Source organism: Podarcis cretensis (assembly GCF_951804945.1).
Source record: "Podarcis cretensis genome assembly, chromosome: 2".
Taxonomy (NCBI): Eukaryota; Metazoa; Chordata; class Lepidosauria; order Squamata; family Lacertidae; genus Podarcis; species Podarcis cretensis.
Window position 1 is genome coordinate 45,427,716 of NC_137171.1, and position 12,459 is coordinate 45,440,174.

The following is a 12,459-nucleotide window of genomic DNA, read 5'->3' on the forward strand; positions in this document are numbered from 1 at the left end:
CTTGAACTATTAAGTCAAATAATACTGATCAAGGTGCAGTCAATTGTGTGTATTATTGATTTCTTGGGAAGCAAGCTGTGCATGAAGAGGTGTGTTACCTGTTCCCCAGTAAAATATATGTATGCAAGTGCATCAGCTCCACAATTACAAACTATAGTCTGATATCTTAATTCATGTCCACTTCCTGGGCCATCTTGAAATCTTCCAGAATTGTGATAGAACACTGTGAGCTGTGCTGGGCTTTTTACATTTTATAGGGAAAGGCTATTTTATTATCTTTGCATAGAAGGTGCAATGGCAGCACCAAATCACATGTTGTAACATCTAAATAGCTTGATAAGAGTCTAAACTTTCAGTCTAAAACTGTTAGGATGAAAGAGATGTTCTAATTTTTAATAATAATGAAAATGTTTAAGTAACCACACCAAAATAGTGACATTAATTGGATATATGCAGTTTTGAAGACTAACTAGACTGGGTACAAATAAAGTATCAATTATAAGGAAGAAGGATCGGCTGTATTAAAAGAAGGAGGGTCTACAATCTCAAAAGTGGTTGCTCTGGAATCTATGATCACTTTGTGTTGTTACGTAGTTGTACTTGACCATCTGTTAACTGTCAAAAAATTGTTGTGTACCCAGGTGATCCCAGCATTCACCTTGGATTTGGCTTCCTTCGACTGAAGATTACTAGAGACTGGTGGCATTCTGTGATACAAATTTTATCTACACATATATACAGGCTGAGGAGGAGAGAGAATGCTCACTGCATTCCATCAGATTTCCAGGAAGTGTCCCATCACCATGGTGTTGGTGACTCACAGACAACAAGTCAGGTCTCTGTCTCTCTTTCCGTCCCAGTTCCAAGACTGCCTGGATATTGTTCTCTCTTAAAATTGCCAAGACACACTGATGGCATTACCTCCATTCAGGAGGGGAGAAAAACATGCCCCTCTTCTGCTCACCTTCCTGATCTCCAGCTATTTAGTTTCTGTGGATTTGGAGTTGTTGTTTTTTTAGCATGAAGACATGTGAAGAAGAATCCCAGCAAGTCCAAAGTTGAGCTACGAGCATGCTCTTAGTAACAAATGAATCTTCACAGACACAAAAAAACATGGATCGCCATCTGTCAATAGTTCCATCAGCATATTTGCTTATGGACTTGAGGATAGAAACAGATTCAAAGCCTTAGAAAGATAATGAAAAATGAGATTGCTTTGACGTTTTGGAATATTGCTATAAACATACACACAGATCCAATTGTCTGGCTGACAGTGGGCCCAAAAGGCACATGCTCTGCCTTTTTAATTGGCTTTAGCAAGAGCTTGCAATATTGTTGAAAGAGGAATCCTGAAGTTCCATCCCTTCAAGACTAGTAGATTTATATAGTTTGCTCTATCCCTATGGCTCAGGGTGAATAACAGTAGTGTTACATTAAAGAAAGGAAGGGAAACTGTTGTGTCCCTGAAGGAACGACAGTCAAAGCTAACTGTCACACAAAAAACTTTGGACGACAATGACAGCAACGAAGCGGTCAGAGGCTGAATTGTACAAAATAGTATAACAGTGCACTGAACTAAAACCCAGTCAGATCAGAAAGAAATATAATTTTCAACACAGTTTAAACATTTCAAAACAACATATAAGTTGCAACATAACAAACCATTCTTGGGTGCAACTAAACTCTCTGTATGTATCCATCTGTGTTTGTTTTTTTAAAACATTTCCCCACTTCTGTGTGACTGTAAGAGCACATTTTTGTGCTACATGCATTTCAATATTTCGAATCTCTTTTTGTTTGTTTTCTAATCTAGCATCTATATTGATTTGTGGTTGTGGAAAGGTGTTTCCTTTGGTTGGATGCTTCACTGAGGTTCTATTGTGTGGACAGGAGGAGTCCCCCCAACCCCAGGCGACCCCTGAGCGGAATAATGACTCAAGACAATGTGCTATGGGATTAAAATTGGCCACAACTTTATTAAGTTTCAGATGTAGGGAGACCTTGGCTCAGGCACTGGGTGTTTATCCTTCCCAGTCCCCCAGCCAGGGATCTGGGAGACATCAGGGTTATCCAGAATGTGTGGGGATTGGGCTGGCTCTGGAGAACATATGTTCAAGCAGTGAGCCTGCCCCCTGTTTTGCTGCCATCGCAGGGGAGAACAATGACAACCTCTCAGCATGGGTCACTGCTTCATGCCCCCCCCTTTAGGAAGGTAGACTAAAGGATTCCGCCCAAGGCCTGAAACTGCCAAAGTTGTGACATTTTGCTACGGGAAAGGCAAAACCTGCCAATGCAGGAAAATTCCTTTCCAGCCCTTCAACAGCGACCCTGATGTAGCAGCACCCGAGTACCTGTGGAAAATAAGTTAACCTGCAAAAGAAGACTTAACTGAGGGAAGTCAGGGTGGGAGAAGCTCTGGAGCCAATTGACGCTTTGCAGGTAAGATTCACCTTCTGTTGTGTGGGCAGGGTGGTCCCTTCCCTTACCTGGCTGATCCCCTGGCAACGCCTTCCCTGGCGGGATTGGGAAATTGGCTGAGGTAGGTGGAGACCTCCAGGTATCCAGCCTGGGGAGGATGAACCCACCCCAAACTACCAGGAGCCGGGGGGGGGGGCTGTGTACAACCACGCAAAAGGCACCCCCCGTTTGATGTGGGGAGTGGTCATTGTGTAAACAGAATGACTGTGAGAGGCTGTGGAGTCCAGGTCTGTGGAATGTCAGGCACTTGTCCAACTACCTGTTTTTCCAGTCTTAGGCAGCTGGCACATGTGGACATGGAGTCAGTCCCCGGGTTCACTGCTTGGTGTCACAAGTTGTACTGGCCCGCATATACAGGGATATGTATGGGAGAGGCATCCCAAGCTGAAAGCATCACCATCTGTTGTTGATGATGGTGGGTCCTAAAAATAACTAGACATTGTGTGGTGATGGCAGTCTTAAACTCTTCCATCGCCTTCTCATAGGGTACTAGGTCCATGTGTTTTTTTTTAAAAAAACCCCTCATATTGTGCCTTTCATAAGAAGCTCAACGTAGGGTACATGGTTTCCCTCCTTCACAACAGCTTTGAGAAGTAGATGAGCTTGGGAGACAGTGACTGGCCCAACATCATCCAGTGAGCTTTATGGCTGAGTTAGGATTTGAACCTGGAGCTCCTCAGTTCCAGCCCCATAGTTTGATCACTACTCCACACTTGGTTGGATGCACAACCAGGTACATTAGGGTGCTAAAGTATGAAAGACATTGGGATCTTATATGTTCATAGGGAATTAAGTGCTTGGTGTTTTTAAAAAGTATTTATTTATTTAAAGCAATTGTGTTTATTTGGTACCATTCCATGCATAATTTTATAAACTCTATCGTGTCACCTCTTACTTGCTTTTCCTAAAAAATCCTGAACACTGCAACCTTTTCTCAAGCCCCTTGGTCATTTTAGTTGCCCTTTTCTGAACCTTTTCCAACTTGGCAATATCCCAAGTGAGTGTAATATCAACGTCCAAGTAGTAATTAATTTATGACCTTTGTTGCCACCAGTTAACCAACTGATTCTTTCCAGAAATATAATGGACAATAACCTTTTTTTCACAGTCCGGTTTAATTGAAGTGCTTGGATTCCAAATGATTTGCTCCCTTCAGCTTAAAAATCGCCTCACTTCAGTTTCACTGGGTTATGGATTGAGCTGGCAGTGATTCTTACCTTTTAACACACCAAATTGCAAGTCACGACAAAGCAGCATTGGCAACAGAGAACAGGATGACATGATGTTAGGCCCAGGTGGAGGTCAGGCAGAAGAGATGAGATTTTTCTTTCTTCCTTTCAAAAATCGATGCATATGTGTTTGAGAGCATGCCTGCACTATTGAGGGAAATGTTAACAAATTTAGTTGAGGCGTTCAAGGCCTGGTCATAAAGGGCAGAAAAGAGCAAACTGGTCAAATGAATTTTACAGGAACCCCCCCCCCCCCCAAAAAAAAAAAAGGTGGGGCAGGAGGGTTCTAATGATGTGCAGGCTGCATAATAATATCTCTGTGAACCATAAAAATAATAAAAGCTGAGGCCATTTCCAACATAATCTCTATCAGCAAGATGCCAGTGCTTTTCCAGATTTCCTAACAGGTCCCTGCTAATTCCATGCCAAAACTAGCAGTGGATTTCTTCCTTTTAATCTCCCCTAATGCCTTATTCGATTATTGTCACTGCTCTCCGACCGGGCACCGTCCCTTCATACTGTAATTCCACAACTGAAGCACTCAGATGAGCCTGAACGGTGGGGGAATATCAGGGACCGACCACACACACACACACACACACACACACACAGGGCGAAGAGGAGCCCCTGGAAGGCGGGGCTGGCAGGGAGAGGAGGGGGGGGGAACCAGCCCATGTCCATCTGCCCATCCACACTCCTCTAGAGCATTAGGTCTACGGGTATACTACTGGTAGTAAGGAAAACGCCGAGTGGGAGGACAAAACTGAAGAAGGAAGATGGGTCCTACTCAGATTTGCTACAGTTGACCAGGTTGGCATCCAGGTCCTGGGCAGAACGCAGGCATGGCTTGGTGGCTTCCTTGGATTTGCTTCATTGCGTGGTAAGTAAAGCAAACTTGGGCGCAGAAGAAGTTGGGGCCAGCCTTGCTCTTCTACACCTTGGGACAGCAAATGGCCGGGAGGGCTGCTTTGCTGTTGATCCAAAGTGAAGCAACTTTTTTGGAGGGAGCGTAGGGGTGGTGGTGGGAGTTGGTTTGGGGCAAGAAGGGAGCCTGTGGGTGACGGCGGGGCTCTGTGCTTGCCCCTGCAGCCTCCACAAGGTGCTGGCGGACGACCCCGCCGCCGACGAGGGCGACCTCTACTCGGAGAACATCTCCCGAATCCTCGACAAGCTCCTGGACGGCTACGACAACCGGCTGCGACCCGGGTTCGGCGGCAGGGGCAGCCCAGGTCCTTACTTGTTTTGTGCACCTTCCCTCTTTCCCCACGGCGTTTGACCTCTCCCGCTGAGCCGCAGCCTGCGAGCCACAGTTGCCTGCAAGGCGGGCTACGACCCTACACGTCCCTTCAAGGGAGCCCCATCCGACACCGCGGCGTTTGGGTTGTGGGACTTGGATTTCCGAGTATGCGCCGCTGGGGTCGCGCTACAAGCGGGGGGAAAACCCGGCTTGCTCCTTACCTTAGGGCCGTTGTGGGGTGGGGGCGTCTTGGGGGGAGATTTCACTGAGGCAAGACCAACCCCGTCCACCTCCCTCCCAGGATCGCATCGCCAAGACACCCCTTCTAAGAAAGTCCTGTTTGGGCATCTGGGGAAGCCAAACAAACCCTATTTTTTGCTAACTACGTGCAAATAAGTTGTTTCCTCCCTTGGTGGAGGGGGAGGGGGAAGCACCCTAAGAATGAATGCCACCCATCTCACTGAACTCTCTCCTTCCTCCCCTCGACGGTGCGCACGCAAACTTTCGCCCCCTGGAACCGCTTCCCAGGAGCCGTGACGGAAGTCAAGACAGACATCTACGTGACCAGCTTTGGTCCTGTGTCAGATGTGGAAATGGTAAGACACCCCCCACCAGCAACTCACCCCCCCCCTTAGCTGTGAGAGGAGCCTTAGTGTCAAAGGAGATCGCCCCCCCCCCCTTCTCCCTCTCTGCCTCTCAAGCCCTTCGGCTGCAAGGGAGCTTGCTCTGCCCCTGTTTTCTAGGATTCATTACGGTGGCATCTGAGTGGACTGTCATTAGAGCAGATTACTCGCTTTAATCTTCTTGACAATCTCTGCCTTGCAGGGACCCGGCCGTGCATTTCCCGTTGGGGCTGCACAGAGAAACGGTTTTGCACGACTGCGATGGGCCAGGCGAGGCAGTTTTAGCATGCATCTTTTTTTTTTTCGAGGGGAGGAGAGCTGTGTGCGCGTGTGTTCAAGCACACTTGCAAATCAAATATTTAGATCATAATGCAAATGTCTGGGTTCACTCCCCCCACTGCTCTCTGGCCTTCCTGGGTGGAAAGCAGGGTTTGTTGGTTAAGAGGGCATCAGAGCTATAAGAAGATTGCGGCCGCTTGCACCACAATGCGGAGAATTATACACAGCAGAGCTCGGAGCAGGGGAAGTAAACTTCGCCAAATGCACGTCAGGCAGGGAGTGCTCCTTTTGCTCGGTGAAAGAGCAGATGGCAACAGGCACTCATTTATGGAACCTGGGGTGGGCTCATCAGTATGTTGTGTGCTTGCCCTTGATAGATGCTGTAAGCTTCCTCCTAGTATTATTAGGGTCCCTGACATTCTGGAGTCTGGCTATGCACACATGACATTTTATTCTAGAATCAATGGAGACCTTGTGCTTGCTTTTTGCATGTACAGTGGTACCTCAGTTTAAGAACAGCCCTGTTAATGAACGATTCGGATTATGAACTCCACAAAACCGAAAGCAGTGTCCCCGTTTGTGAACTTTACCTCGGTCTAAGAATATGGGACGCAGGTGGCGCTGTGGGTTAAAGCCTCAGCGCCTAGGACTTGCCGATCGAAAGGTCGGCGGTTCGAATCCCTGCGGCGGGGTGCGCTCCCGCTGCTCGGTCCCAGCGCCTGCCAACCTAGCAGTTCGAAAGCACCTCCGGGTGCAAGTAGATAAATAGGGACCGCTTACTGGCGGGAAGGTAAACGGTGTTTCCATGTGCGGCTCTGGCTCGCCAGAGCAGCGATGTCACGCTGGCCACGTGACCCGGAAGTGTCTCCGGACAGCGCTGGCCCCTGGCCTCTTAAGTGAGATGGGCGCACAACTCCAGAGTCTGTCAAGACTGGCCCGTACGGGCAGGGGTACCTTTACCTTTACCTTTTAAGAACGGAATCCGAATGGTGGAAGGGCACCGGTGGCAGGAGGCCTCATTAGGGAAAGCGTGCCTCGGTTTAAGAATGGTGTCGGTTTAAAAACAGTAGTCCACACACAGTCTAGATCTGCTGCATATTTTTTTTTGCCCCTGAGAAGCATTATTTGTTCCAAAAATGGAAGCTCGTTGCAGAGTGATTCTGCATTACCAACAGTGTATCCATTTGAAAACAGATATAGGTGGTTCCTGGCAATGGAACCTCACATACACACCTTCCCAATGGCATTGTGGGTGCGTGTATACCAAGACTGCAATCCCTACTTTCTTCTTCATTCACCCGGGGCATGTGCAGGGAGGAAAATACATGGACAACTTAATCAATGATTTTCAAACATGTATTAAGTAACCACACCCAACCTTGGATGGCAGGATCTAGGATCTAAATTGAAAGCAGCATGTTCAAGACAAGCAAGAACTATTCCAAATTGGGGGGGGGGGAGCGCTACATTTTTGTGCTACCAACTCAGTAGTGTGTATGCATCTAGAATCTTCTTAGAATGTTCTTTATTATGTCTGAACAATCAATGATCCAAAGGCTGCAATCGTGCTTGTGGTTCCCCCTAGCATCATTGAGACTTATTGTTGAGTATACAGTGGTACCTCGGGTTAAGTACTTAATTCGTTCCGGAGGTCCGTTCTTAACCTGAAACTGTTCTTAACCTGAAGCACCACTTTAGCTAATGGGGCCTCCTGTTGCTGCCGCGCCGCCGGAGCACAATTTCTGTTCTCATCCTGAAGCAAAGTTCTTAACCTGAAGCACTATTTCTGGGTTAGTGGAGCCTGTAACCTGAAGCGTATGTAACCTGAAGTGTATGTAACCTGAGGTACCACTGTATAGGCGAAAGGCTGGTTGGTAAAATAAGGTGCTTCCAACCTCAATCCTGGGTTTTGTCTGTCCATTCTACCTACCAAGGATTTTTTAAAGTTCTTACAAAATGCATCGCAATGCGCTGAGAAGAGAAGTGAAATACGAGGTACAATCTCACAAATATGGGTGGCATAAATGATTGTTAAAAAATAAAAACAATATACCGTATAATGCCATAAAAGTTGGTGAGGCTTTTGATGAGCAGGGATATGTTATGGGGGAAAAACAGAAGTGAAGCTTTCTATAACCAGTTTATTTACTTAGAAGTGCAGTCTGATGTTCACAGGGAACATGGAGTGGTGTATTCAGACCTAATGCTAAACTTGGTTAAGCGTCATGCGAACAACCTTTGGGCTTGGCTGCTCCTCTCACCTCTTCTGGTGTGGCTTTGAAGAGGATATCTGGAGCTATCACTTTTGCTTCCAGTTAATGGCAATTAGCATAATTTCCAAATTTCAAACTGTGGTTACTGTTAATTATAGTTTAAAGAAATAAACCAGGATCAGAAACCATGGTTTAAAGTTGGCTTTCAGTAAACCATAGTTAAGACTAAACAGAGTTTGCCCAGGTTTGGACGTTAGACTAAACTGTGGCTGTACCAGAGGAGAATGGAGTTGGTGAGCCCAAGGCTTGTTCACGTTAGGTTAAATCATACTTGAGTGTTGTGTCTGAAATCAGCTAGTGAGTACGTCAGTGCCTGCTGGCAACTTGCTCTGGCATTCCTGAATTTGAATGAGAAGCAGCCAAAAACTAGGATTCTTATTTATGTGAACTGGGGTTTTGAAGGCAAAATCTTTATGATCCAACAGCCCTGGTGTTTCCAAGAGGACAAAAGTTAGGTTATAAGTTGCACTGTTACCAGAATAATAAAACACAGTGTTCTGTCCTGAAGGCTCCAATCTCCCTTCCAAGTTCTTCATTATATTGGATTTCTATAGGTGTCTGGTGTGTTTGGGTTGGGGGTTGGATGGGGAAGCTTGGTGGGCTGGGTTAGACCCCCTTGTTAGAGATTTCCCACTACTCATCTACAGTGAACATGGAACTCTTGATCCTACAGCTGCCTGCAGGGGGAAGGGACCTGGTTCAGGAAGTACTATCAGTGTGAAGAGAGGGGACAGAAGAAGGCAGGAACTGATGTTTGAATAGCACAGCAAGCAGAGGGGCACCATTTGTAGCAAATGCCTTGGGCCAGACAGTGTTGACTGTCTTGCTTATACTTCAAACCTCCTGAATCTCTTCCTCTTCTTATACATTTGTTCAAAAACAAATCTATAAAAATCCACTAAATCTCTTCCCACCCACTCCCTTGGCTCTCACTCCATGAAAGCTTTTACCCAACCACAACCCAGTTAAATCCAAACCTCTGCTAAAAAATAAAAAGAAATGTCATCCTCAATCAATACCACATATCTGTTATAAGGCGTTAGTTTCAGGAATTACATTCTGTTTTATGAATACATATCAAGATATCTGTTTTTGTGATAGCAAACTATCCATTATTCACTGATTAATTTGGGGCAATTTATCATGAAATAGGATATGTTTTCCTTTCATAGGCTGGCTCCTTTTTAAGGAATTACTTAAGGATAATAGGATTAAAGTGATTAAGTAGTGAATGGAGTGTGGTTAACATGTGCATGTAAGCCTTCCCACTAAGTAACCATATATTGTTACTAGAGAGGCTGGGTCCTGATTTTCAGCTCACTTGTTTTCTCAATAGGAATATACCATGGATGTTTTCTTTCGGCAAATGTGGATTGATGATAGGTTGAAATTTGGTGGGCCCACTGAAATTCTGAGATTGAACAATTTAATGGTCAGTAAAATATGGACACCAGACACCTTTTTTAGAAACGGGAAGAAGTCCATTGCTCATAATATGACAACTCCAAACAAACTTTTCAGGATAATGCAGAACGGCACCATCCTCTATACCATGAGGTAAGTAGGCACTCTAATGGCATGTACTTTTGTTCTGACATGTATTTCCACCCCCCCCCCCATCTGCTGGTGATTTAACTCAGCTCAATTCTGCTCTCCTTTGTAGACTTACCATTAATGCTGACTGTCCTATGCGTCTGGTAAACTTCCCTATGGATGGACATGCTTGTCCCCTGAAGTTTGGGAGCTGTAAGTATGCAAATAGTTCCTATCTTTCAGTAGAAGCAAAGTCTTAGGCAACATAATATACTGCCTCTTGATATACTGTTTCTTGAAATAGGGTCTTTAGCACAATCTCTTATAATGCTAGTATGTTTCTTAAAAATGGGCCCTTAATGAAATAATTTGCTGCAGTAGGATCTTCTAGGCTAGGCAACCAGGTCGGCTGCTCAAAGCAATGCTTTCTTACAGAGTTCCTGGACTGTGCTTTGCTACCTCAGCTGAACATGGCCTTGGTAGTAACTTGTAATGATTGGTGCGGTAATAATAATAATAATAATAATAATAATAATAATAATAATAATAATAAATAGTCATAAGTTTTCAGTGTCTGTGGTTGTAAGTCTGGGGTGCATCAGAACTGACACTGATCCCCATGGCCACTTTCCTTATTTATTTCTTTAAGAAGCATTTTATATTTAAGGGGCTGAGAAGAATGAAATGCTTATTCCAATCTTAAATTACAACCAGGAGGGCAATTTTAGTCATTGCTGTAAACCTTTTAGAGAAAATCACTTGGTAAAACTTGGCTATCCTCAAGAATGATACCTGCTTGGGTCGGTAGGCTTTAAGATAAGGACTCTTAGGCGTAGAACCTATGTTGTTGTTCAACTCCCATCAGCCCCAGCCAGCATGGCCAATGGTAAGGGAAAATGGAGTTGTAGTCCAGCAGCATCTGGGGAGTCAAAGATTTCACACCCTGTACTAAATCGGTGCCAAGGGAGAAAATGGGCACACACTCATCCCTTTATTCTTTTCCAGCCAAACTATTTGCCTAGGAGTCTGCTGCACAAGGACGAGTTAACAGTGGAAGAGAAACTTGGCCATTGTGCACTGAACTTACCTACCAAAGCTTGTGTGAAGCCTTGTAATTGGAAGCTGGGGATGAAAGATGCCATGTTTCAGATCTCAAGTTTAGAAAAGCTGTCTCATGGAATTTGATTTAGGATGTGAAAACAAGTTTGCCTTGAGTCTCGCTTCAGAGTGCTTTGCCCAAGTTGATGGAAAAATAAAGGATCTTTCCTGAATTTAATTCTTAGTTTCACATCTCCCTCTTCAGTTCTTTGGCAAGGGAAGTGATATTTGTTGCCTAGTCTAGTAGGAATATGGAAGTTCTCAAGGGCTGGTGTGGAAGGAGGGAGAGTACCTAAAGACATGATGAATGAGGCTTCAAGATGCTCTGTGAAGGATACCATGGCTTCCTTTCTTTCAGCCACAGGTTAAAATGTACGGGCAACATTTTTGGGTTGGAGAGATGCTTCAGTGGTTTCTGCATAAACCTGGATATCATCACTATTGCTTAGTTATCATGCATGATAGGAATAGTTACAATTAATGATTTACTGAGGGAGGTGGATGTGTCTTGTTGGAATTGCAGTATAATACTTCCTGAAGTTTCATCTACTTTGAAAATTAGAACACAGGGATGGCATTAGCCTGCTGCAACAAAAACGACAGTGTCTTTTGGCACTTTATAGACTAATAGATTTATTATGGAGTAAGCTATTGTGGACTAGAACTCATCTTATCAAATGCATAAAATGTTGGTCTCAATTGGCAGACAGCTGTCCATTCATCCACCACCCACCCTATAGAGAAAAATATATAAAACATAGGCTTGGATCAGTGCTTAGTTAGTTGCTAAGTTGGTCCCATTGAAATCAATTTCAATGGGACCTCTGTTCAACCAATTTCATTCGGAACTAACACACTGGGGCCAGGTGGCCATGAAATGCAAGAGGTACAAATGGTGACAGTTCTGTGTAAAGAATAAATATATGGAAGATAAGCACAGTGACCATATACAACAAAAGTGAGGAGCAGGGGGAGTGAGATGGTTGATAGCTGTGCCCTTTTTGAGTCTTTTCTCCATCCACCAAGACCTAGGTTGTTCTTTCAGCCACTCTGGTATGGTTACTTAATGCCAAGTTGGTCTTTAAGAAAATATCTGTCACTCACAATTTGGTCATAGAAGAGGGAGCTAAGCTGATGTGTATTACCAAGACCTGGGTGGACTAGTTGGGTGGAATTGGGTGGAATTGGCCTGGTGCAGTTTTATCTACCTGAGTACTTTGGTAAACAGCAGGGCAAGGAGGATGTCCCTGTGGTCCATAAGGATTCTGTCTCACTCACCAGACCGTTCCACTCCTGTGTAGAATTCAAGGGATTGCATCTAGTGTGGGCCCGGGAGGCAAAATAGGGGTGCTGCTGGTGCCTCGCCCACCCCAACTACCACAGCCGCCAAGGAGCATGCTGCAGTGCATGCCGTTGATTTGGTATTTGCGCCAGAACTTAAAGAGGATAGTCTGGAGCAGGGGGCTTGTAGTTTCTTTTTCTTTACATTCTTACTTTGGTTGTCAAACGCCTTGGTACTCATACATTTTAGCTCCCGAAGGCTGAAAATCTGGAAGTAAGTGTGCCGGTTTTCGAATGTTTTTCAGAACCTGAACATCTGACGTGGCTTCTGCTTGAGTGCAGGAAGCTCCTGCAGCCAATCAGAAGCCGCACCTTGGTTTTCGAACAGTTTCAGGAGTCGAATGGACTCCTGGAACAGATAAAGTTTG

The 12,459-nt window shown here is 45.1% G+C and overlaps 1 protein-coding gene across 1 annotated transcript in view; it reads left to right on the forward strand.

The window, feature by feature from the left end:
- Positions 1 to 4,430: 4,430 nt before the first annotated feature.
- GABRA6 (gamma-aminobutyric acid type A receptor subunit alpha6) overlaps positions 4,431 to 12,459 on the forward strand; it is a 31,293-nt gene continuing 23,264 nt past the window's right edge. The window contains exons 1-5 of the mRNA XM_079964854.1: positions 4,431 to 4,587; positions 4,797 to 4,936; positions 5,473 to 5,540; positions 9,456 to 9,676; positions 9,783 to 9,865. Of these exons, the coding sequence (XP_079820980.1) occupies positions 4,550 to 4,587; positions 4,797 to 4,936; positions 5,473 to 5,540; positions 9,456 to 9,676; positions 9,783 to 9,865 (550 nt within the window). The 5' untranslated portion in view covers positions 4,431 to 4,549. The remainder of the gene's footprint in view (positions 4,588 to 4,796; positions 4,937 to 5,472; positions 5,541 to 9,455; positions 9,677 to 9,782; positions 9,866 to 12,459) is intronic.